General features: G+C 39.9%; 1 protein-coding gene across 3 annotated transcripts in view; it reads right to left on the reverse strand.

Moving 5' to 3' along the window:
• Positions 1 to 7,203: 7,203 nt before the first annotated feature.
• The window catches only part of PTN (pleiotrophin), a 93,250-nt gene continuing 73,475 nt past the window's right edge, over positions 7,204 to 26,978 (reverse strand). For 2 of the 3 annotated variants that reach the window (XM_081102236.1, XM_081102234.1), the window contains exons 4-5: positions 25,480 to 25,641; positions 7,204 to 8,084 (exon numbers count right to left, since the gene is read on the reverse strand). In XM_081102236.1, the coding sequence (XP_080958362.1) occupies positions 8,029 to 8,084; positions 25,480 to 25,641 (218 nt within the window). In that variant the 3' untranslated portion in view covers positions 7,204 to 8,028. The remainder of the gene's footprint in view (positions 8,085 to 25,479; positions 25,642 to 26,978) is intronic. The other variant, XM_081102235.1, reaches the window with a different exon arrangement.

A 26,978-nucleotide genomic window follows, 5' to 3' on the forward strand; every position in this document is an offset into this window, starting at 1 on the left:
TTTGCATTCAAATTTTTGTACGATATGGTCCCAACCCATGTCAATGCTTATTTCCTAGTGTTCCTTATTTATACTAGCTTAACATTAAACATAATTACTTCAAATATTTATTACTTTATTACTTCATTTTTCATATTTCCTTTGTATTTCTGACAAGTGTGCCCTTCCGTTAAGACCTGAGCTACTTCATTTATGTGCCATTCTGGTAGGCTGCCAATTTGAAACCATGGGCTCTTGACAACAGGGAAGCCAGGTGGCCCATGTTAGGCTAATTTGAGTCCCTTTCCTATAAAGATGTCCCAGGAATGCAAGACCACAGAGAGACCAAATGTTATCAGACTGAGTCACGTGAGGAACTCTTGCAATGCTCAATATTCAGAGTGTTTTTGTCTGATATCTCTCTTTTTAAAAAAAATATATTTTTATTGTTCAGAAAGGAAGGAAGAGAGAGAGACATCAATGAGGAGAGAGACTCATTGATGGGCTGCCTCCTACATGCCCCCTACTGGGAATTGACAACAATCGAACCATGACCTCCTGGTTCATAGATCGATGGTCAACCACTGAGCCACAGCAGCTGGGCCTAATATCTTTCATGTTCCTCTGAGCCTCTATCCTCCCTAGGCTCTTCTGCTCAATTATTTGAACTATTGATTATCTTTTCAAGACATGATTTTGCACATGTCCACATGCAGTTCGATTTAAGAACATACTTTCTATTGCTTGCAACCAACGAACACTAAATGGTACAGAAATGAGCATAAATGCATAGGGAGGGCTGTTGGGGGAGAGTAGGGCACAGATCCCCAAAGATTATAAAGTAAATGAAATTAATTATCTAGCTAAAATGGCATAATAATCGATGAAACTGGCATAAATATTTAAGTAAGGAAATTAAGCATTTAGGATATACAGTGGAGAGTTGATAAATAAGGTCATTGACTGGGATCCCTGGGACACTGAGGGTGAAACTTTTAGAAATGGACGATTTGGCAATTGACCTGGATAAATTAATCTGAGGTCGTTATGAGGTCAGATTTTTAAATTTTCACTTTGAAGCATGGACTAAACTCCAGAGTCTTCTTGTCACCATGCCCCAAACATCTCTTTTTACTAGTTGTCATAGTAAAGGACCAAGAAGTGATCAAATACAAGGATAGATAATTCAGCTTGTTGAATTAAATCAGGGCCATTAAAAACTTTACCATGTCTTACATAAAACTCAAAAAAATGAAATAAATTAAGATAGATGAGCTGTTCAGTAGATATATTAGTAAGGGTTTGAAGAACCTGAAGGAATGTGAACCACCAAAGCTCTTGCCAACTTTTCCACTTTGCCTCTCTTGATGGAGGAAACAGTGTCTCTCACAGAAGAAATAAAATGACTCTTCCAGCACCTGACCTCATTTCCCATTGCTCTGATGATCTTTTATTCCTTTTCCCTTTGATTACTTCATCTATAGGCTCCCAACTATTCTTGGAATTTTCTAGAAAACCCAATCTCAGAGTTTTCGCTCTCACTGCCTTTACTGCTCTCTCTGCCAGTAATAATCTCTACCTAATAACCTCATGAGTTGCTCCCTCACCTTCAGTCAGGCTTTTGCTGACTTGAATGTCAGCTACACCAGGAGGCCTTTTCCAGTCACTATATTTAAAATGGCAACATTTGCCCAACATTATGCCTCGCCCTTCACTGTTTTATTTTTCTCTATTGAACTTACTACCCTCTAATATATATTTTACCTTTTTGTATACTTTGTCCCTCCTAAGATTTACTCCCTACTATAGTCCCCTCCTGGGGAATCTGGGCAGGGCCTGTGACTCATTTTAACCATTAGGATGTGGCAGAAACGATGCTGGACCAGTTCCCGGCCTAAGCTTTAGGAAGGGTTGGCAGCTTCCAGCTTTGTACTTCGGAGACTTCTGTGTTGCCATATGAAAGGTGGGTTACTTTGTTGGGATAGACTTGGAGAGAGAGACAGTGCCCAGTAGAAAGAGTGAGGCCTTGAGACTACGTGGAGAAATTAAGAAGCCCACTTGAGTCCAATTTTTCAGATACATCCACTGTGAAGTCAGACATGTGAGTGAGCTGTATTGGACATCCTAGACCAGTGGTTCTCAACCTTCCTAATGCCGCGACCCTTTAATACAGTTCCTCATGTTGTGGTGACCCCCAGCCATAAAATTATTTTCATTGCTACTTCAATAACTGTAATTTTGCTACTGTTATGAATTGTAATGTAAATATCTGATATGCAGGCTGTATTTTCATTGTTACAAATTGAATATAATTAAAGCATAGTGATTAATCACAAAAACAATATGTAATTATATATGTGTTTTCCGATGGTCTTAGGTGACCCCTGTGAAAGGGTTGTTCGACCCCCAAAGGGGTTGCGACCCACAGGTTGAGAACTGCTGTCCTAGACCATCAAGCTAATACCACATGGAGCAAAAGAACCACCCAGATGAGTCCAGCCAACCCACCATGGGAGTCATGAAATAATAAAATAAGTGTTATTTTAGGTCAGCAGGTGGTTTGTTATGCAGCGATATTTAATCAAAACATCATTCATTGTGTTCATTGTCTGTGTCCCCAAGAGGTGTTAAAATTCCATGAAAACGGGGTTGTTCTATTTGTTTGTTTGTTTTTGTCCATTTTCTTCTTTGCTACATCCCTAGTACTTGATAAACATGTTGAATGAAGAGCATAAATCAGTTAATGGATTTAAACTAGTCATGGCCTCTGGGGTGAAATGTATAATCAGAATTTGAAACAGGAAATATGCCCAAAGGGATTTTCAGGAATTAATTAATCTACATAATTAACATAGAATCATATTTTTTCAAACAGACTTTAGACTTCGTAGGAGAATGGAATCATATTTTGGATATAGTTAAATTTATTGATAAGGATTCATTCATCAGAAAGTCAGAACTCAATTTTCCAGCACAAGTTAAGTTTCCTACTTTAATTAATACAAACCTAAACCAAATGCTGCCCAAAGAAAATTGCCTTAGATGGCCAGATAACTTTGAGCTTGATATAGAGGGAAGGAATTCAGAGATTTCGAAAATGCTTGATTAGAGCAATTATCCACATCGTGCTTACTATTCTCCTGGCCAGATCCCAGAATAGATCTGAGATATCTCTCCTTTCATCCTTGCTACAAGACAGTAGATTGGTGAATCTCTAAATAAAGTAGTAAGAATTTTAACTATTAATTATAACTACCTTAAAAGCATACAACTTTTGGACTTATCTCTTAGAGAACTGAGATATTAATGCAGTTCTCTAAGAAACTCATCAAGTATGATACTTGAAGACTTTTTTGTCCTGTGTTTGATGAATCTGATCATCAAAGACAGAGAGGAAAAAAATCATTCTCTATTTAGTTTATTTTAGGTAACATTTGTATCTCTATTAAGAATAAGTTGAGCCCTAACTGGTTTGGCTCAGTGGATAGAGTGTTGGCCTGCAGACTGAAAGGTCCCAGGTTCGATTCCTGTCAAGGGCATGTACCTTGGTTGCGAGTGCATCCCAGTAGGGGGTGTGCAGGAGGCAGCTGATCTCTCTCATTGATGTTTCTAACTCTCTGTCCTTCTCCCTTCCCCTCTGTAAAAAATCAATAAAATATAATTTTTTAAAAAAAAATAAGTCGAGTATATGGATACAATCAATGTATCTGTGTAGTCTCTAAGGGCTGCCTCCTTAGCCAGAGTTTATGTATATGATGTCAGGATTTTCCATGCTTTCATTTTTTAATGTAAAGTCTGCAGCTGCCATGCACAGAAGAAAATATGTGGCAACAATCTAGATATATAACCACCTTAGTTAACCCCAGGAGTAACTTAATATAGTAGTTGTAATGTATATTTACATATGAAATACATCAAACAATGTTCTGCCTGTTAAGGTTTTGTCCTTTTGTAAAAACAAAAACAAAGAAACCCAAAAACCATTTTACAAAAATTAGATATTGAGAGCTAATTGTTCTTTATTTTTCTTTTTAAATTAAAACACACACAAACACCTGTAAGTCTGCATTCCTTTGTGTTGAGATGCTATTGAATGTTATTTTACATGAGACACAAACAGGATTGAGCATTTTACTCTACTTTCAGTTCCTCACTTGAAAAAGTGAAAGATTGGGAAGAACAGAAAAAGTAGAGGAGGGGCACATTTCTAAGACTGATATGATTTTCTCTGATTAAAATGGTCCACATCTTTTACTTCTAGGGAATTAGAGTCCACCTAAGTTTGAGGTAGGCAGTACTTATGGGATGCTCAGCATAACAGTATGCCCCTCCCAAACTCTGTATCTTCTTAGAAAAGTAGATTGAAAATAAATGTATTGAACAGACCGGGAGCAGTTACTGTCTGCTGCTAAGGTTTCCAGATGCAAGAATAAAGTGTCCTCTCACTTTCTGATTGTGGCAACCAGGATTGAGTGGGAGAACTCAGGAGAAAAACATGGCAATACAGGGAAAGATGGGAGGAGAATTTTTGCAACTTAGAAATAACCTTGTAGACAGTGAAGAGTTTGTTTTACCCCAAAAGAAGAATCTATAACTCAATTTTATATGAGAAGTGTTGGAAAATTATTTCCCTACACCCTTGCTTTCTGCTTGACTCTACTGTTAAAAGAAAGTGTAAGGATTAAAACTAATGAAATTAAAAGCAAGCCAGGAAAGATGAAAGGAGATTGAACCTTTGATATCCCACTTCCAAGGATGTCTACCTTATTGTTTTGGGAGAAGATTAATGAGAAGAAAGACCTTTGCTTGACTCCATTAGGAAACCCCATAACTAAAGGTTGATAAAGTTCTGATTTTAATGTTCGGGAAGTACTTTAAAATAATACAGTTTGTGAAAGTGGTATTTTATACTTCCCCAGTCAGTGCTTCTTATAGCATATTTACCTCTGTTTTTCATTTAAAGAAGTTATAAAACAATTAAAGACTTTCAGAACTATGAAACCAAGGGTTACATATTATAGGAAGAAATGTGTTTATCTTATTCCTAAAAAAATGATCTATCTTCTCAATTTGAAAAGAATTGTAGCCTTTCGTTCCTTAAATAAGACTCCTTGTGGTCAAGAACAAACAACTGAAATTATTTAACTTCTTAATTAAATAATTTAATTATTAAACTTAATAATTTAATTAAATTCTCACCCATACAATTTAATAGAACTTTACTTAGTAAAATATTCAGAGTATTAAGTTCTGTTTAGAGTTCCTCTCTTAGAGTTAACAAGATGTTAAGATGTCATCCAGGAATATATGACATAAAACATGTCCTTCCCCCTATATCCTCCTCTTGATAACATCTGTATATAATGAGTTTGACAGCATCCATGAGCTCAGACTAAGTCAGAAAGTCTACCAGAGTATAATGCGGTGGACTCAGTCACTGAGCTAAACAAGGACACCTTCTGGTCACTGAAGAATTGTTTTACTAGGGTTTGGGCCAGGCTATTTTATGCCCTCCTAATTATTGGAAGGAAAGCTTCTCTAACTCTAAGGCTACTGAAGAAAACAAGTTGACTATTTTACATTTCCCTTTCCTTCCTCAAGGTTTAATGAACTTTAGGGTAAAGTTCATAAAACTCAGAACATTTTGGAAGCGAGCATTTGCTGGGGAACTGCTCGATAATGGTCTTTTCCCATTGTGGGGACCAATGATTTTCGAACCCTGTCCTTCTGTATTTGCGTTTCAATACATTAGGGTGATTTAGCAAGATGTTTAAAGCTGGGGCTGGAGTAGAACAATTCTCCAGACTTAGAGGAAGTCTAATTTCATACCCTATGTGGTGGAGATTAGCACTCCAACCCTTGCTTTAACAGAGAATCAGGGAGTTATTACTATATGATTTGTTAGGATTCATGGTCCACACAGCCAAGAACCCCTGGCTTCCCGCCCTGCCCTGTGAATGAGGAGGGACACCTGGATTATTTATAGGACTGTTTCCTTTGGGAGGTTTTGTTCCAGCTCACCTTAGCTCACTCCTGATTCATGGGCTGCTATTTTAGCTAAATGCTGATGGAGAAGCAACATTAGGTGAGAGGCTAAGAAATTTGCTGCAGACTCTTCCGTCATCCCTACCCTATGGGACATAGCTGTCAAAAATTCCACTGAAGGCAATGCCTTTCTTCCACCGCCTCCATCCATCCTCCTGAGTGCTTCTATCCTATTAGAAGTCTGCTTGTGAAAGGACTGCATTCACTATTCATGTTGCCATTTGCACTTTACAAGGTACTCTGCTTTCATTAGGCACCAGTCCATAAAATGGTCAGTGTATGTGGCCAGAAGCCCACCCCATTCTCCACTCCCGGCTGACAGCTGGCTTGGACTTAGTTGGGTGATATGGACCTCCTCAATATTCTTCTCTCAAGTGGAGTCTTTGACTAGATGGCAAAAATAATTTAGCTTTGAAAATACCTTGGCTGCATCCTCAGACCAGTGTGTAATTATTTCATGGCTAGCCCAAGGTAAGTTGAAGCCATCAATTTTGAAATGGACTTAGTTATTTGAGTAGATAGGTGTTGTTTGTTTATTGCATCTTGTCACTTTAAAATTAGAGGTGGTTCTTTCAGGAAAAAATGCTTTGAAGCTAATCCCGGCTGATTTCTGAGACTATTTCTCTGAATAATAGAAACATAGACTTGTTTACTTAAAGATTGTTGCTTAAAGCCTGGCTGGAGTGGCTCAATTGGTTGGGCATCATTCTATGCACCAAAGGTTGCTGGTCTGATTCCCAGTCAGGGTATATGCCTAGGTTGTGGGTTCGGTCCCAGTTGGGGTCCATTCGGAAGGCAACTGATTGATATCCCACTCTCCCTTCCCCTCTCTAAGCATGTCCTCGCATGAGAATAACAAACAAACAAACCTGTTGCTTAGAGCCCAGCAGATGACGCGAGTCATAAAGAGAATGTTTGACACTCATATGGTAGATACTAAAATAGGAATTCTTCATTTCTAGAAACCAAGTTCGAAGTACCATTTTGCATTGTATTACTTCGACTCTGATTTGGGCTGTGCAAGCCCAGGTTTGTTCAATAGAAGAAGCATTTTCCTAACTACTGAACTACTAGACTACTTTGGGACTTTTGTACCATCAATCTAACCCAGTAAATACTGATAGAAAATAAAAATATAGACATGTAGCCATATAGGTATGTCTACCCACTATAACATTTGTGTCCAAGAGTGATTTAATTAGTTTGTATGATAAACTCTCACCACTAACAGGTTGACTGGGGGAGTGTAGATGACAAATGTAGGAGGGTTACAATATCAAATTATTGCACACAAAAACACCTTTTTTAGCATCACTTTGATTTATTTTCCTAGTCTTTTATTTTCCTCAGATGGAAAAATAGTTTCATCAAGAAAACAAGTGCTTCTGCCCAAGAGAAAGAATTTCATGTTTTAATGCTTTTCTTAAAAAAAAAACTTCAACATTGAACTAGTGCATGCTCTGTCCCCTAACTCAAGTTTACTGACTAAATTTCTTTTTAAATCCATTGGCAGAAAACAAGGTCTTTTCCTAAAATAAGATGATTGTATTTTATTGCTGCCTTGTTTAGTATATATTTTTCTCATTTTGGAAAAAAAAAGTCTAGGTGAAAAAATTACGTAACAAGAGAAGTAGTTTACATGGTCATAACATTTAAATTGCTGCCAAAAGGAAAAAAAAAATGTAAAAAACAAACAAACGAGATTTTAAATGGAAAATATCACATAACTTCAAAAAAACTTACCTCGATTTTCTATCATTTACCATGTACTATAAGTAAACTTTCTAAATAGGATTACAGTCCTTTATTATAAGCCCCTAGTGGTACTATGGTATACATTTAAAAAATGCTACTACAAAAATGTTCTTTTCTTTTTGTCTCTGCCTATTGTGTACTTAAGCTATAGATAATTTTCGAATAAAAAGCCTACGATAGGTATAAATGCAACAGTTAACTGATCCTGTTTGCTGATGTCCTGTTCATGTTCCACGAAGGTGGCCTCTCTTAGTCCAGCATCTTCTCCTGTTTCTTGCCTTCCTTTTTCTTCTTCTTAGATTCTGCTGCAATTAAAAATAAAAAGAGAAAGAAAAGCATCACATTAATAAGCTATGGGGAAAGACCACTCTTCTGATAACTGGCCAGGAATGAAATGATTAAATGGGTAGACAAGGCATGTGTGTGTGTGCTTTTGCCAGGAGAGTGTCTATGAGAATAGGCAGCAGTAATACAGGCCAGTTCCATGTGAACAGTTATAAATGCCTGTGATCTTATTGGTTGCTTCCATTTAATATACACAATACTGTCTCTGGGTCCTAATAAAAAATAGAAACACATCAGTCATCTCTGAAAGGAGCCAGGTCACTGGATCAGTGGAGCACTATCAAGAGCTTTGTTTAGCCCCTCACTTCCCACATTCCCTTCCCACTGCTGATGAGCAGCATATTTTCTGATGAGCAATTTGAAAGTTCTGATTTGCCCTCTGCTTATATATTTGACCAGTTATTCATATACAAAGGACCAGCTTTGAACCACATGGAGTTTTGACCCTCTAAGGACTCCTACTCTTGAGTGAAGCAAATGGAATGTACCAACCTGAGCCAAACCAGGTAAATAAAATTATGAGGATTTAAATCGAAAGACTCTATTCCTTTTCATTCAACCATCCTGTCATCTCCCTTTTCATAAGCATAGGAGACTGCAATACAGAATAGGACATGTCAGCTTTGGCTCCAAAGATGAGAATAGTCAGAATCCCTGGGCTGGCCAGTGAAAGGACATTGCTAAGTGCCACTAAGGACATTCCCCCATTTGGTCCACAGTAGTGGCAGAAACGTATGGGTTAGGTATAGGCTCTGGAGCCGGATGGCTGGAATTTAAATCCTGGCCCTTCCCTAAGTTATAAGACTCTGGGAAAATGAACTCATGTATTTGTGTCTCAGATTCTTCACTTGTGAACTGGCATATGTATAGTATAGTACCGCTTCATAGGGTTAATACCCAAATGAAATGAGTTGTATAAAATCCATTGAAAACAAAACAGGGCACAATAGCATGTACTCAGTAAAGGCTAGCAGTTTACCATTAATGTGATAATAGACTGAGAGTAAGAGGTCATTTCCTCTGTATAGTTAGTATTCGTCATCATCACCAGGATATATTGGCTGACAGGTCATTGAATGTGCTAAGCCACAAAGGAACACGGGGACAAAAGCAGTGGCCAGCAGGGATCAGGGCACTGTTCATTGGATTAGAAGGCCTGTGTCCAGGAGGGCCCTAAAGCTTGTGATGACAGGGAACATGATGCCAACCACAGATGTACAAATCCCACTTTATACTTAAACAGAGCTTGAACCTTTTTCATTCATTCATATGAACCTTTTTCATTTCATTCAAGATTCCTTCCCTCAAGTTTTAGGGGTACACCATATACAATTGGTCAAGGGTTGCTCAAATCCTGCTAAATTGTTACTCATGAGCATTCATTTTGTTCATGCCTGTCCTCAGCTTTCCCCTTTCTATACCAAAGAGACTTACATTTCTCACTATCTCAATGTTTGTCATTTAAATATCTCCTTCCCTTGATCCATGAAAGGTGAGAAGATGAGAACTTCCTAGTTCAAAGATACCAGAAGGTCAAAGGTTTTCTGTTTAATGTCTGAACAGTTAATAATTCCCAGTCTCTGACTGATCTTTTAAGCAACAGCTTGCATGGTATCCTCAGGGAAGAATCTAGAATGTTTACCAGGATAAACTCTGATTTCCCTTGTCTCAATTTCTTCAAATTCCTCCCTGGGCAAGAGTGAATGTTTGTAGCAGTGATTTGCATATTTGGTTAGCATATCCCTATTTCATACATAAATCTGAATAAATGCTATCCTGATGAGATTTTGAATACATTCATTTAATAAGATTTGAACTTACTCTGAATATTGGACACTATTACACTATTTTTTTGTTTTGTTTTGTTAATCTTCACCCAAGGACATTTTTTCATTGATTTTTAGAAAGTGGAAAGAAGGGAGAGGGAGAGAGAAAGAAACATTGATGTTAGAGAGACACATCGATCTGTTGCCTCCCGCCCTTGACTGGGAATCGAATTGGAGACCCTTCAGTGTGTGGGCTGGCACTCCACCAGGGAGCCACACAGGCCAGGGCTAGATATTTGATAGCTAATGTAGGTTGTTCATTTCAGGGAACACTTTGGGAATGGGCCTCTTCCCTCAGTTCTCCTAGGTAAAGGAAGGGCCATTAGATAAGTGCCTTAACTGAAAAGCAAACCTGCAATCTTTTGGTGTATGGGATGATGCTCCAACCAACTGAGCCGCCAAGCCAGGGCTAGAAACAGGTTGTTTAAAGATATGTTTGAAAGTGTTCAGAAAGTCCTAAGACTTTTCTAAAGAGAAACTTCTAGAATGGATTCTTGCTTCCTATATTGCTATAAATCCTAGCACCTGGAGTGCCATCCTTACCATATCCTCTGCTAACTCAAAATTTAGCCCAGACAATTATCTCAGTACATAGTAGCTATAGTAAATAGAAGGGGTAGTGAGAAGGTGGCACAGGAGGCATGCTACGTAAACTATTTTTGCTCTGAATACAAAGCAAAATCCTGATGGACACTGAAGTAGTATGTGGCACCGTGGCCCTTTGTTCAGTAAGGCAATGAGGAAACAATTCCATTAGGATCATACTGAGAACCAAACCTTCACCCAGGGAATTGCTTTTAATGGATGTCTGCCATTTACCAGCTCTGGGATGTTGGCAGATCAATCATTCTGCATCTGTTTCCTAAAACCTGGGGATAATAAAACTTAGTATGGCCTCCTCAGCGGGCCATCAGGAGCATCATGTAAGATTATGACTTATAAGATCCCAGTTTATTACTGCTAGGAAACCATTGACTGAGCAAACACACACTCTGTCCACTATCTATCCAGTGCTATTCTAGATGCTGGGATATAATGGCAAACAAGACTAAATTCTGCTCCCACAGAGCTTTCCTGACCAGTAATGTTTTCAGGATTGCTCTGTGTGAGCGTCTTTTAACATTGTGAAGTGCTCTCTGAGTATATAGTTATATTAAAGATCGAGGTATTTGGCAGCTATTTGAGTGGCTTCAATCTTGCTGCTAGTTTACTCTGAACTAAAAATACAGGTGATGTAAAAGAATATCCACAGGTAGAATGAATTACTATAGAGAAAAACCGTATCTATAATAGCATTAGCCTGAAAGGCAGAGTTATTTTATTCTTCTTTAAAACATATTAACTATTTTCCAGTTTTAAAAGTAATATAGGCTTGTTTAGAAAAATTTAAAAACATACACGTTCACAAATTCCTCAAAGTTTCATAACACAGAGATTAACAGCAGGTTCTATTTATGTTTTTTTCTATGAATATATCTACATCTATATCTATATCTATATCTATATATCTATATACTTTAACTAGGAACATAGTGACAGTTTGATAAAGTATATTATACCTAAAATTCTATCACATTGTTTTCCACACCATTGTATATACTTTGAAACATGACAGAGCAGTATTTCTTTATGACATCCCTGCCCATAGTTTTTATAATCTTTCTCCTTTTGTTGGTCACATGGCATGTTCTCACTTTTTGCTATTATAAATAATGATGCAGTTTGTGTTTTTGCAGACAAATCTTTGTATGTTTCAGTTTTGCCTTAGCATATTATTAGAAGAGGATCTCTTGAATCAAAGCCAGGATATTTTTAAAGCTTTTGATATGTATTAGCAAATTTCTTTCTGGAAAGGAAGTATTGATTTAAATTTTTACCAGAAACTTATATAAGAGCTGATCACAGTACACTTGTTCTCACAGGACAAATAAATAATCAAACAGTGTGCACCATTTCTTTTCCCATCGATTTACAGGCCTTTTTAAGGAATGCTTTGTAGTTGGTACAAGGAAACACCCAACCCCATTTTCAATATGAGGAAAATCTAGGAGAAATAGGATTGTGAGTAGGTGTTGAAAGAAAGATGTCAATTTAAAGGATTTTCAAAGATCTTGAGGGGGGATGTTTTTCCAAGAAGTAGAGGAGTTGAGAATTCTGGAATAAGCTTATCTCATTTCCTTTTTTCTTTTTTCAGATGGCCCGCTGTGTATAGGGAAAACATTTTTTAAATTAAGAGATTGATTGAGAGAAGCATCGATAGGAGACAGTAATATCAATCAGTTACCTACCATCCATGCCTGATTTACATAGAGTGGCTTTGGGTTATTAAACCAATGGGGATAATAATTCACTAGAATAGGAAGAGGAGATGTGCACCCTCTAAGAGGTAAAATTCATATGTGAGGAAGCTATGAACACTCAGAAATGGATTCCGTGGATTCAGAGGTCAAGATCGTGAGCAACAGGGAAAGCTAGAGGCGTGCCACAGAGACCACTAAAGCGTACCTGTGGGAACTCATTTAACAAACCCTGAGAACTGTGTAAGGCAGGGGATCATGCCACTGTCAAACAGTACTATCACCATGTAAACATGCTCCAAACCCTGGATATCGCCAAGATCCCTTTCAAGCTTCATGAATTTATTTAAAAGAACTTGTCTGTGCTTAAGAATCATCTGCCCAGTCACCTAATCCCTTGCACCAGCACTGCTGAGCCTCAGAACTGATAATAAAGCTTTTGAATTGTGAATGTACAACTCAGGGATCCACCTCGAATGCAGGCTACCTTCCTGACATGGCACCGTCATTGCATTTCCCAATCTCTCCATTTCAATTGGTAGCATATATTAAGTGCCACAGTCCAGAAGGAAAGTTTTATTTAAAAATCAAAAGTATAATCTTCGAAGTTTTCTTAAAATATCGTTCTTGGATGTGGTTCTGCCTAATGTCTCTGTTAGTACTATTTTGTCGTTTCTTCTTCGATTTCTTATTTTGTAACACCGCTACCTCATGTCTTCTTTATGGATTCGATGCATTTACTTCTAGACTTATGTATGGAGCATGCATGTACATATGATTAGAATTATGAATAAATGAATACATGCATACATACATACATACATACTACGACTGCTCCTCAGTGTTGCCCACAAGCTGATACCTGTGCTTTATTTTACTGCCCGCTTTGCTGTTTGCTCATCAGCTCTCTATTTCATAACAATACCTACCACTCCCTCTCAGCTATCTGCCTTTCTACATGTTTGCTTTCTGATATCAAGTAGACGTGAAGAAAATACATCATGCATCTGTGTCTAGACACAAACTGAACATGTCCAGACCCTTTAAGGAACCTCTGTTTTGCTCCCATTTCCTTTTGAGGTGACTCCGCACTTAACTGCAACTCCCCCAGATAGAAATTTCAGTGATGAAAGGTGAGTAATGTTGATTTAACTGAAGGTTCAGTGGAGGAAATGAGGAAATTATTTCATCCACTGCATAGAACAAGCTTAATAAAAGTCCTTAAACATGTCTGCTACTTTCCAAAGCAACTCACCAGTATCAGTAGACTAAGCTCTTCTCCCTTCACCCAAAGATGCCTCTCCAAGGCTTTTCAGCCTCTTTTCCCTCCTGTCCTCCATTTCCCTTTCTTTAGGGGAAGCAAGTCAGCTATCTAGTTTCTCCGGCACAAGAAAGGGACCGTCTTTAGGATGCACTTCTTTGTACAGTAGAGTCAGGAGCGTGTTGGAGTCACTCCCATATCTGACCTATATGCATGTGCGTACCAGGTAAGACTCCCCAAGCTAAACTCCTATTTTTAGCTCAACACACCCACATCACCCTTATGCATTAGCTAAACCTAGTCTTTCATTTGGGAATGTTCACACATTAACCATAAAACAAAAAGCTGAAAGTTTTGGTGGATTTTTCCTTTAAGAGTCAGAGACAAGAGCAGCGAAGACGAGAACCAGGGGTGCTTCATCCGTAAGTCTTTCAATCCAGGGATCTCTCACTTGTACGTAGTTACAGAAGAAAGACCGAAGCTTGTGTGTGTGCGTGTGTGTGTGTGTGTGTATTCAATATTCAGCTGCTACATTTTGTCTTTTTTACCTTTAGCAAAAAAAAAAATTTTTTTTTAAGTAATAATACAATGGAAGAGAAGCAAAGATAGTTAAAGCAAGGGTAATTCTGCAAAGAACGTATACTTTTATATAGGTAGCTTTGAGCATGTGAGGATAATTATGCCTGTGAATGTACAGGTGCAGTAGCATGCATTTCTGATTGCTACATTAGAGATTCAGGATGCATGTGTGTGGTGTCTTTATGTGCATGGGGTTGATTTCACAGTTGCTTTATGCTGTCACACCTGGTAGTACTGGCAGCCCTAACTACATTCCCATGTCTTACAAAGTTAATTTTAAGAACTCTATGGACTTAGGTGGAAGAGAGAGAGAGAGGGGGAGGGGGGACTAATGTTTGGGTTTCATCTGTTCAGCAAAAGCGCCTGCCTCTTCCTCAATGTGTAGACCACTCTCAAGACCTTACATTCTTGACAGTGACCTCCCTACACACAAATTCATGACTTCTTCCACCCCAAAACAGGAAAGAAGGACATCTACTTCTGACATGAGGTTAAATGTTTAGAAACTTTGTTTCTGCAATAACGACACAGAAATTTTATAAAATTTCATAAGTTATTTCGGTAGCCTAAGTCAGAAATGGGATGTATTATTATACATAATAACTAGCTCCCACCTGGCACATCATTATTTTCTATTAACATATCTGATGTTTAATCATACACAACTGGCGCTACTGGAAAATTAAATGATTATTTATGAAAAAGGAGGAAAACATGAACGCTAGAATCTTTAAAATTTCAGCAGGCACAGCCCCGACAATCATGTCTTATTTGCTCCCAAGCAGATTTTTCTGTTCAATTGTTATGTGCTGACTTATGTCTCCCTCAAAAATTCATGTAGAATCCCTAACACCCACCCCTCAGGATGTGAACATACTTGGAGATGAGGGTCTTTTAAGGAAAAATTAAGTTAAAACAAAGTCACGAGGCTGGGCCCTAATCCAATATACTACCTGGTGTCCTTAGAAGAGGAGGAAATTTGAACACAGACACCCACAGAGGGAAAACAACGTGAAAATGCATGAGCCAAGGAAAGAGGCCTGGGACATATCCTTCCCTCGGGGACTTCAGAAGGAATTAACCCTGCAGATATCTTGATCTCAGCCCTCTAGCCACCAGAATTGTGAGAAAATAAGTGTCCTCAAGAATTTTAAATATGCATCATTTAAATATACGACTTTGGTACTAGGGAATATGGCATTTTAGGTCTCATTAAAGGTCTCACAAATGCTCGGGGCACTAATCCTTTCACCCATCTCCACACTTGTCCTCCAGATTTCAAGCAGGTGAGCTATGTTCCCCTCCCCCGCACAGGTGATTTCTCGGACCCTCCCCCACCCAATGCACTGTCTACAGTGGCAGCAAAGGTGAGATCTGAAGAAACTCCCCTGGATTCTCTGCATTTTTTAGACAGCAGCCTTCGTAGCAGCTGAACCGATTAGTCTTGTGCATCTGAGTGAAGAGCTGAAAAATGCTTTTCTGTTTTCTGTCGAATAAAAGCGATTTCTGAAAGCCTTGCTAGAGCAAGTGCTGTTGATGTGTGAACCTCTGGCAAACAGCTCTGGGCCTTGCCCGCTGTGTGCAGGAGGACACCAGGAACATTGTCACCTGCCTCCAGCTCTTTGGATTCCTAATGAGCTCTTCTAAAAATAGCATATACTTCTCAAGAAAGAGTCTTTAGTTTTTCCTTGTCCCTGCCTCTGTGTGCTGAGCACCAGCCAGCCTGCTTTGATTTCCCTGCAGGTTCCCGGAGCTTTTGCATCAGTGCAGTGCTGGCTGGAGTCACTGGGAGTGTCAAGTGTCCCCACTGGCAGCGCCTGTTACCAGGACAGCGGTGCCTGGGACCCTGAGAAGCACCAGAGCGGCTCTGAGTCTCACGGTGGAGAGGAGGCAAGCCTGGATCTAGCCCAGGGTCCTGCCTGGGGGGCCGCTGGGTGTAACAGGTGCAATGCATTGCTTTTTCTTCCTCTCAAGAAACGTAGCCCCTTTAAAGGACCCCGGCTTGAGAAACAGCACCAACAGTTATCCTTTGCTTCAATGCAATTACTACACAAAGACAAGCTTGATTCAGGGTTATTTGACATGACTGCATTATAAATGACCTCCTGCATGCTGATCCTCATGTTTGAGGATTATCAGTGAACCAAAAACCAAAAGTATTAATTTTTTTTTTTAGAATACCCAAAGAGTAGGAAGCACTCGGTTTGGGAAGCATTGGTATAATAGACAAGAACTCTGGACGTAGATTTTCCTGACTTCAAGTTCAAGCCTGATTCCCCACTGGCTGGCTGACCTTCTGCAAGTTGTCACTTTAGTGTCCTCATTTGTAAAATGTGAGCAAAACTCCTTGAGGCTGCTGTGGGGATTAAGCAAGACCATGCATCCTACGAGTTTAGCATAATGCCTGTCACATCATAAATAATAAACGGGGACGACTTTTACAGCGCTCAGAAATGCTAATGACAATAGTTACAACTTAAAACACGAAACAAAAATTCTCAACCTGGTAGAAGTTAGAGCAGCGGTTCTCAACCTGTGGGTCGCAACCCCTTTGGCGGTTGAACGATCCTTTCACAGGGGTCACCTAAGACCATCCTGCATATCAGATATTTACATTACGATTCATAACAGTGGCAACATTACAGTTATGAAGTAGCAACGAAAATAATTGTATGGTTGGGTCACAACATGAGGAACTGTATTTAAAGGGCCAGAAGGTTGAGAACCACTGAGTTAGAGAAAGAAACACAAAATCTTCAGGGGTCAAAAAACAAAGAAGGTCCCTCAATCCAGTAACTTATTGGTGTGAACATTGTTCTATTATGCAGCTTTCCTCAATACTAATTATTATTTAGCTGTATTGTGTGTGCTCAGCTAATGAGCCTCTGAGCATGGAATTTACCAAGGGACATGAAAGCAGATCCATGGGGTGAGGTAAACCCTACAAATGTTTACAGTTCCTAGACCTCACATCTGTCTCGGCAATTAGAACTAAAAGTTCTTTAATAAGGATGAGAGTAAAACACCCAAGTGAGCCTTCTTCCAGGTGAGGTGAGCGTGTTGTGCTTTAACAGTGATTTCTCTGTACATTTGTGCAGCCAATGAATGAATGATGTGCCCTAGTGAGCCAAGTCAGGACAATTTAGCTGGTCACATTGTTCATTCATTCAAATAAGTACTAGTCATGGAGTTCCTCTCATGGACTAGAAACGATGACATGTAGTAGCTCTTTCAAAGGGGCGTGAGATGTGGCTCCTGCCCTCAAGATGCTGATTGGTGTGAGCAGCAAATCCACACAGGCTACAGAGGAATGAATGAAAGTCTTGTAAGAGGAGTGAGCCCTCCCAGCAACTTAATGTTTGGGAAGGGAAGTCTGGGAAGCTTGAACACTGATCTCTTTTCTAGTCTTTGAACAAAACAAGCTCTTTGTAGCCTCAGGGACTTTGAACTTCTAGTTTCACTTAGAACGCCTGGATGGCTAGCTCCTCCTCCAAATCCAAAAGTTACCTCTCAAAGAAGCTTTCCCTGGTTACTCTAACTTAGCTCCCTCCCCGACTCCAGTTACTACTCTAGCACTTGACTCTTCAGTGCTCAAGAACATTTACTCCAGTATTGTAGTTGTCATTTTAATTATTATTTACATTTGTCATGATTATCTATGCATCTCCATCACTAGAACAGAGTAGTGAGAGGAGAGGAATATCACTAGCTCCTAGAGTAATGCCTGCGCCATCCAAGGTTCTTAACAGATTTTATAAATAAATGAATACATAGGAAGCAATGCCAAAGGACTGTCATAGCATTTGTCCTGTGCTGGACCTCAGGATTTGTCCTGCTGCTCCTCCTACCCCACTACAGGTCCAGATGGGGCATTAATTTGTCCCTGGTGCTAACTCCAGCAGACAGTACTCCTCAAAAAATATTTACTGAATACTTACGAGGGTAGGTTTTACATAATGAAATATATGAACTACGAAGAGCAGGGTCCAGGTCTCTAGAAGCACAGGTACAGAGAAATGATGTTTAAGAAATCACGGCCCATGCGGCCATCCCTGGGAGTTTGGTGTGGCTGGGGCACAGCACGTGGGCAATGTCTGGAGCAAGGACCAGACAGGAGCCAAACTGGAAGATGCCTGAGCAGCATGTCCTGCTGAGGAGCCAGGGTCTGATTCTGGAAAACCATGATGAAAGAGGGAGTTCAAGAAAGAAGAAGTGGGTCTGACATTCATTACTCTTCTTAGGTAAGAAACTGAGATCACTGCGTTGAATAGATTCAGGGGAAGGGGCTGGGCATAAAGCCAGAGATCGACAATCAGGCTGCTTGTAATTCAGTCCTGGCCACTCTGCTGAGTAGCTGTATAACCGTGTGCTCAGCATCTAATTTCCCTACGCCTCATTTTCCTCATATGCAAAATTGGGAGTCATAATAATAACGATTTTACAGAGTTTTGTGAATTTTCAATGACACAATGTATGAGTAATGTACTAAGCAATAATCAAAACATACTATGCGCTCAATAAATATTAACTGTACTTGCTATTATCATAATCACTACAAACTTTTGGCTTGAAAAGGTGCTGAGGAAACACCTATCTCAAGAAGTTCATTTGGAAGGAAGGAAATAGTCTTAAAAACACTGCACATTTATCAAACATTTTTACATATGAACTCATTTCATCTTTAAAACAGTGCTAGGAGGTATTCATTGTAGATTTCAGTTTACAGAAGACAAAGCAGATATTCTAATAAGAAAAGAGCATAATTATACCTACTCACTTGACATACAGTAGCATGGAGAGGAAATAAAATACAGATGTTCAGACAGAGCAAGGAAACAGAACAGAGAGACTAGACATAAACCCACACTTATATGATCAATTAATCTATGACAAAGAAGGCAAGAATACATAATGGAGTAAAGCCAGTCTCTTCAATAAATGGTGTTGGGCAAACTGTACAGACCCATGGAAAATAATGAAACTGGATCATTATACCAAATACAAGAATTAACTCTACATGGATTAAATACTTAAAATAAAAAGCAGATGTTCAAAGATTTTTCACAAAGCGGAATAAAAACGAAATCAAAACCTTGAGACCAAACTGAGTAAGAGTTTTCCTCTAATCAAGAACAAAATTCCCACAAGGCACTCCGGGCTGCCTCTTTCTGCTCAAATGCAAGGGCAGCAGCCATCCAAACCCCCTTCCTCCTGTTTCAGGGTCTCCGAATGGGGGAGGGGAGCCCAGCACAGGCTGGTCTGTGGTGGGATTCTGCCCCTTCACCTCTCTCAACACAGATGTCACCAGCCTAGCACAGCTCACCCACAGGGTGTTGCCATGCTCATTCCTAAGGGGTGTCAGAGCCCAGAAAATAGAACAAAAATGTCGGGGAACTTCTTTCATCTTTAAAAGAATGAACAAAAGAATCTTTTTAGAGGGTTGAGAATTGAGAATGCTGGGAATATCACTTCCCTGACCCTTTTTCCATTTAATAATCAGCTGCCAAGCGCTGTGCCCCGCATGCAGCTGAGTCTTGCACTCAAACAGTTGCTGTTCTTTTGATCTTTAAAGTTGAATCATCAAACCTAAGAGAGGCCTAGGCAACTGTCCAAAAAAAGAGCAGCAAGATGGCAATGCTTTTAGAAAGGGCTGGGAAGATATAAAAGGAATTGGGGTTATCGTGAGCAGGGGGATTTACCAAGGGTCTGGTAACAGCAGAGCGGGAATTGGTGGGCAGGACGGCGGGAGGGATTGACACTGTTCCCTGGACCACCTGTAACACAGACATCTATCCATGTGCTCCTGCTTCTGACTGTACCAGAAACATTCGAGAATACCCTTCCTCCAGACAAACTCAGGGGCTGACATCATCCCACGCTGCCCTGTTGGTATCAAAAGGAGCTTCACAATACCCCTTATTGATGTATCTCATTTAAGCCAGTCAGAGAAAGACAAATATCACATGATTTCACTTACATGTGGAATCTAATGATCACAATAAACTGATGAATAAAATAGAACCAGAGTCATGGAAACATGGAACAGATTGACGAATCTCAGAGGCGAGTAAAGGGGGTGGTGAGGAGATTAACCAAAGAACTTCTATGCATATATGCTGTTCCCATGAATACAAACAATAGGATGCTGAAGGCCTGGGGCAGAGCAGAGATAGGGTGGGGGTGGGGGGTCAAGGGGGAGAAACGGGGGGCATCTGTAATACTCTCAACAATAAAGATTTTAAAAATAAATAAAAACAAGAAATAGTAACTAATAATCTCCATGTCAACAATAACTCCAGATTCTAGAATGTTCCAAAATGATCATCAGGCCAGGTCACCTGTGGCACCTGGGAAAATCTCAGTTCATCTGGGAGCCTTCTGCACAAGCACTGACTCAGCCTCTGCACTCCAGTGATATCAGCCAGAAGCCTGACCCACTGGTCAGCTCTGCTCCCACAGACAGGACTGCCTAGGCTAGGACCATGGATCCCCATGCTGGCAGCCCCGCCTGGCTTGCCAACTTCTAATTCCTCAGTAAGCTCATCCTGCAGGCGGACCACTGAGAAACACCTGTGGCCTGAAGAGTTATTTGCCTTCCAAAGGGTTCTGTGGTCTGATATTTTATACAGAGCCATCAGCACAGGCTGACCCACGCTTCCAACTTCTCCACTTGGGATACTTGATGCCCAAGTATCCCTGAAGAACATGACTGATGGCTCCAAAGAGGAGAGATTTAACTCTCTCCATGGGTGGTGTGCTTAACTGTCCCCAATATAACACTCAGTAACTCTTCATCCGTAATGGCATCAATGCCCATCTATCCCAATAGGAGAGAGGGTGGGGTCTAATACTATACTCCAGCACAGTCCAACTCCCTACCTAGGCCCTGGCAGGCTGCTCGCTCAGCTCAGTAACTGTTCAGCTTCTCTTCTCATATTTACAGACAGAGTTTGAAAAGCTAAAGACACATTTCCCTGACTCCCTTGCAGCAGCATTTTATACGTGATCAGGTTTCCGTCAATCGGGCACACTTCATGAGTCTTAGTTGTAGAAAAAAGGGCCAAACTTGGCCTGGCTGGAGTAACTCAGTTGGTTGAGCATTGTCCTATGCAATGAAAGGTTGCTGGTTCAATTTCTAGTCAGGACACATCCTGGATTGCAGGTTAGATCCCCAATTGGGGAGCAAATGGAAGGCCACTGATCAATATTTCTCTCTCACATTGATATTTTTCTGTTTCCTCTCTCTCTCTCTCTCTCTCTCTCTCTCTCTCTCTCTCTCTCTCTCCCCCCCCCCTTTCCTCTCGCTAAGCAAGGATTGTTTTTAAAAAGCCAAATTTGGAGAAATTGGAAATTACAGCAAGAAAGGTGATAGTAATCACCTCTGGTTTTGCAAGTGAGGACAGTGTTGGTTTCTAGCATGTGACTTTTAGCATTATGTGTGTGGCGCAGTGGGTGATTCTGCTACATCAGCCACGTGCTGTGTGATTAGACATTTCTCTTGGACCTTTTGCTGCATTATTCCTGGAAATGCAGTATTCACAGATGACTTGGAGATTCTGTGAGCTATGTAACACTCTTGACTAAACCTCTTCTACTTAAACTAGCTGGAGTAGATCTTCCACAAAAAATCCCTGGCAGATACAGGGTTTTCTCAACTGACAATCTTAATACTCTCAACCTCATTTCTTAGGAAATTAAGATCTCAAGTGTCCAACACAATCAATTATTTCACTAATATATCCTGGTTAGACCCTGGCAGTGATTAATCAAGCTCTGGTTACGACCTTTCAGTCAATCAATGAGCTTCCCCAGGGTAATCCTGTCCTATTGCCAGGAAAGCTGTATTCCAATTGTGCATCTCTCAGTTCTCTTGTCTACATAAGAAGATCAAGACTCTCCTCTTCTGGGTATAGAATGCAAATGTGGAGGACTGAAAGTTTCCTCAAATTAAGTGGATTCCAACACAAGGGGATCTTTAGGTAAGGCTTTCCAACTGATTATCTCGTATCACTGAAGTTGTGGACTAAAGCTAGTGTTTGCACAATACTGACAGCAACAGGAAGGGACAATTCTGTTCCTCAAGAGGCAATGCTGTTAGACTGGTGTGTGATGAATTTTAAGGCAGTTTTTAATCAATGCACATGGGATATGTAATAATGTCCCAGTTCAGATGGCAATTCTAGGTATTAAGCACCTCTCTCCCCAAGCAAGTCTTTTAATCTTTTAATCAAGCCACCATGGTATTATTATTAGTAATCAAATCACAACCATAGCTCCAGTCTTCCCTCGATTGAATGCTGGGTAGTTACAGCCTTACCAACATCTTTATGATCCATTCTAAAAATTTAAAGCATATGTTTTCATACTGGGAGTCATGTAGTTTGCATATTAATCCACTACCATTTCCCCAAACAATAGAGGCCAACCACAAATGTCTCTCAAACAAACAAACAACAACAACAAAAACCCCAGGCAAATTAAACAGAACCTGATCATGTGTTTATCAAAGTGTTTATCAATGAGAAGGATTATAATGGGGGAAAAGGGAATTCCTTGTTATAAGCTGAGTGATATGAAATAATTACTTATCAATATACTAAGTTTCTGCAAACACATACCCTATGCTGTTTATTTTGGAAAATCTGACACCTAGGAAAGGCCCCTTTACTATAATTTCCATTTGAAAAAAATGCAGAAAATATCAAAGGAGAATAAAAACCTGAACTGATTCTTCTGCTAACCAACAAGATACACCTGGATGAATCACTGATTTTCTCTGTCCCCATCTGTTATATGAGAGAAACATCAGATGATAAGCAAGGTCCCCAGATGCTCTACTGTTTAATGATTCTAGACATAGAAAATTATCTGATACGGACACAGTTCCATGGTTTATATTACTCAGAGACAGCACATTGTTTAAAAAAGGCAATGGGTCTTTAATGTCAGTCTGACTTTGATTTTGAATCCTGGTTCCACCACTTACAAACTGTGGAACCTCAGGGAAGTTGCCTGTGCTTTCGCATATACAGAGTAGGATAAACAAAACGTATGGCAGAGAGTTGCTTCAAAGCTCAAATGAAATGATGAGGTGTGCCTATCATAGTGCCCCATTCAAAATTAGTGGGGTTACGTCCCTCTATTCTTTTTGGGTACTGAGTTAAAATAGAAAAGAGCATTCTTTTTTGAACAAAGAAAGAAATAATTATAACTGTATAACTTTGAGAAAAGTTTATTTACATGAACTCTTCTATCAGCATGCTGGATTTAGTGTGTGAAACCTTTTTCCTTTTAGCATTTATTTATTACACAAATACTAGAGGCCTGGCGCACAAATTTCTGTACTGGTGTGGTCCAGCCGGCCCTGCCCTGATGGGGGCCACCAGGGGATGGCTGGCTGGCCAGGGGTGGTTTGCTGGCCGGCCCCACCCCAATGGGGTGGGGGTGCCCTCTTGGGGGCAGGGCTGGCTGGGGCTAGGGGCCACAGGCATTTTGGCTGTTCTGCCGTTTGGTTGATTTGCATATTACCCTTTTATTATGTCAGATTTATTCAGCCCAATGTTCTACTCCTTGTTCTAGGCAAAAAGGGATACAGTAAAGAGCAAAATAGACCAGGTCCCTGTCTTCCTGAGAGCTTTATTCTGAGGGATGTCTTCCAGAATAGTTTTAGAAATAATGTTGTAGAAAATGTCACCTTTGTTTGGGAGGTCATATCGCTTATCAGGATTGAGCATTACAAAACTTACCTTCTCCTTTTTCAAAGGAGGTGAGTTTACACCCATACCTGGCTTAGGTGAGAAATCAGCAGAAGATAAAATCAGTTTAGATTCAGCCAAACTAGGCTCTGTCATTTGCTAGAGATCTACCCCCGGGCAAACAAATTAACCAGTGCGCCTCATTTTCCTTCAAAAGTACATCTACTTGCAGAGGAATATATGGGACTTTAGAAATAACATATGTCAAACACCCAGGTCAAGACATGACAGTGGAACAAAACAATACAAATGATAATGTAGATGTCATTTTATTATTATTTGATTTTCCATTGATCAGAAAAAAATGAGCTATCTTAAGGTTAGAGACTCACAAAGAGAAAGCTGTAATATCCATTCATGGTTATTTCAGAAAAAATGGAACAGAAATATACACAACCCACACATGTCACTAATTCCATTTTACTTAAACTAGGAAACATATGTCATAGAAAATGTGTATGAGTCTCTCTCATTAAGAAAATCTTCTATCTGACACATCTCCCTAGCTGAGCTCCTATGATAAGATTTTTCTTTGTGCAGATTGCCTGGTGCCAAAACAACATTCACAAACCCCTCCAAATTGAGAGAGAAAGGACTAATTAGTTTTAACAAAGACATGTTATGCACAAAGTGAAGGCTGCATTTTAATAACCAACAAAATGCATAACTGGCTGTGAAATTCAGAATTCACTCAGGATAATACCTTGAATTATATACCTTGATTTTTGATATATGAAAAATTACAGCATGTCTACCCACTTGAAATATTTTTACCACCATTTTTCAGGTTGAGAGCCTGAACCAAACTGTAAACCTTCATTGCATATGGAAGAATGTAAAAAAAGTGAATTATCCACCAGGCCAATTAAGAAAGGAAGGGAGAAGGAGAGAGAGAAACACATCCATTGGCTGCCTCCTGCACATCCCCTATGGGGATGGAGCCCACAACCCAGGCCTGTGACCTGACTAGGAATTGAACCAGCAACTTTAGGGTGCACCTGACAATGCCCAACCAACAGAGCTACACTTTCCAGAGTCTGAGGTGTTTTTTTTAAAATCATATGCCAGTTTGATGTTTACTTTATCCAGTGTGAAAGCAGGGTCTGACTTTCTGGGAATGAATAGAAAGATAGCTCTAAATAATTTAAAAATTTCATGATAAAAGTAGTGAGCTAATCAAGCCAAAAAAAGAAAAGAAAGGCTCTGAAAGAAGGATAAGAAATACAGAACTTATCAAAGTACGCGGTGAAAAGGGAAAATATAAAATAATTTAGCTGATGTTGTGACAACTATATATGTTAGATAATCTAGGAAGGACTTGATTTTAAATATCCTGCCTCAGGACCTTTATGCGTTTGTTCATACTTCTCAGAATGCAGTCCCAAGTTAGGGTTTGGATTATACAGCCACCATATAGCAACTGTCTTACTTGGCCCGTTTTGCCAGACTGTTTGTTTGTGCTAGGAGACTAGTCCCCTCATCTGTGCAGAGGGCCTCAATCGCCTGCTGAGAAGTACTTGTAAGAAACTAATACAGGGGGCTTTTTCAATTCCTTTCTTAAGGTAATTCACCTGAAGAGCCTGCCTGAGTCCATGGATCCGTTCACATTAAAACTGTGGTCAAAGAGCAGGGCCTACCTTGAGGCTTGGGCTTGGTCAGTTTGCCACAGGGCTTGGAGATGGTGACGGTCTTCTGGCAGTCAGCATTGTGGAGGGCTCGCTTCAGGCTCCCAGTTCTGGTCTTCAAGGCGGTATTCAGGTCACATTCTCCCCAGGCCTGGAATTGGTATTTGCACTCCGCTAAAGGTAAGGTAGGACCAAGAGAAACCTTTGAAAGATCCTATTATAGTGCCATGAAAATAAACACACTTTAGTTTTTAACTCTTTGTAGTGAGGTAGTTATTGTTGTGAGAAATAAGAGAGATCCCATATGCCCTCACTTGTGATGACTTCTACAGCGGTAGTCCAATGGCACAACCAGGAAACGGACATGGAAACATTCCACAGAACTTATTCAGGTTTCCCCAGTTTTACATGCATTCATTTGGGTATGTGTGTGTGGGGGGGTGGGGGGTGGGGGGTGGAGATTTAGTTCTGTGCAACTCTATCACATGCATAGATACAAGTGAACACCACCACCATTTATACACAAACCAGTTCCAATGCAAGGGCCCCTTGGGCTGTCCTTCTATAGTCAGAGGCCACCCAGCTTTCTCCCCTCCCATCTCTCTAGCCTCTGGCAACCACTAGTCTTTCCCCATCATTATACTTATTTCATCTTAATTTTGTCATCCCTCCATGTAAATGGCATCAAGTACCGTGTAACCTATTAGACTGTTTTTTTTTTCATTCAGCATCATTTCTTGGAGGTCCATCCAAGTTGTGTGTATCATTAGCCTCCCCTTTTCATTGCTTAGTAATATTCCATGGTACACAGGGTGGGCCAAAAGTAGGTTTACATTTGTTCATATGGAAAAAAATAATACACTAATTAATAAATAATAATACAAGAATTGCCCTAACCAGTTTGGCTCAGTGGATAGAGCATCTCCCTGCGGACTGAAGGGTCCCAGGTTCGATTCTGGTCAAGGGCATGTACCTTGGTTGCGGGCACATCCCCAGTGGGGGGTGTGCAGGAGGCAGCTGATCGATGTTTTTCTCTCATCGATGTTTCTAACTCTCTATCCCTCTCCCTTCCTCTCTGTAAAAAAATCAATAAAATATATATTTTTTAGAAAAGAATAAACTATGTTACTCATACAACTGTAAACCTACTTTTGGCCCATGCTGTTGTGTACCACGATTTGTTTAACCATTCACCAGCTGAAAAATATCTGGGTGGTTTCCAGCTTTTGACTATTACAAACAAAGCTGCCATATACATTCATGTATAGATTTTATGGAAACATAGGTTTTCACTTCTCTAGGATCAATGCTTAAGGTAAAGCCACTGCACTGCATGGTAAACACATGTTTAGTTTTGTAAGAAATTACCATATTCTTTTCCAATATGGCTGTACCATTTTACATTCCCATTAGTGATGTATAGTGACCTAGTTCTTCCACATCCTCTCTAGCATTTGGTGTTTTTTTTATCTTTGCCACTCTGATAGGTGAGGGGGTATAGTGATAGCTCA

This window comes from Myotis nattereri, assembly GCF_964212035.1.
Source record: "Myotis nattereri genome assembly, chromosome: 11".
In the NCBI taxonomy this organism is placed as follows: domain Eukaryota; kingdom Metazoa; phylum Chordata; class Mammalia; order Chiroptera; family Vespertilionidae; genus Myotis; species Myotis nattereri.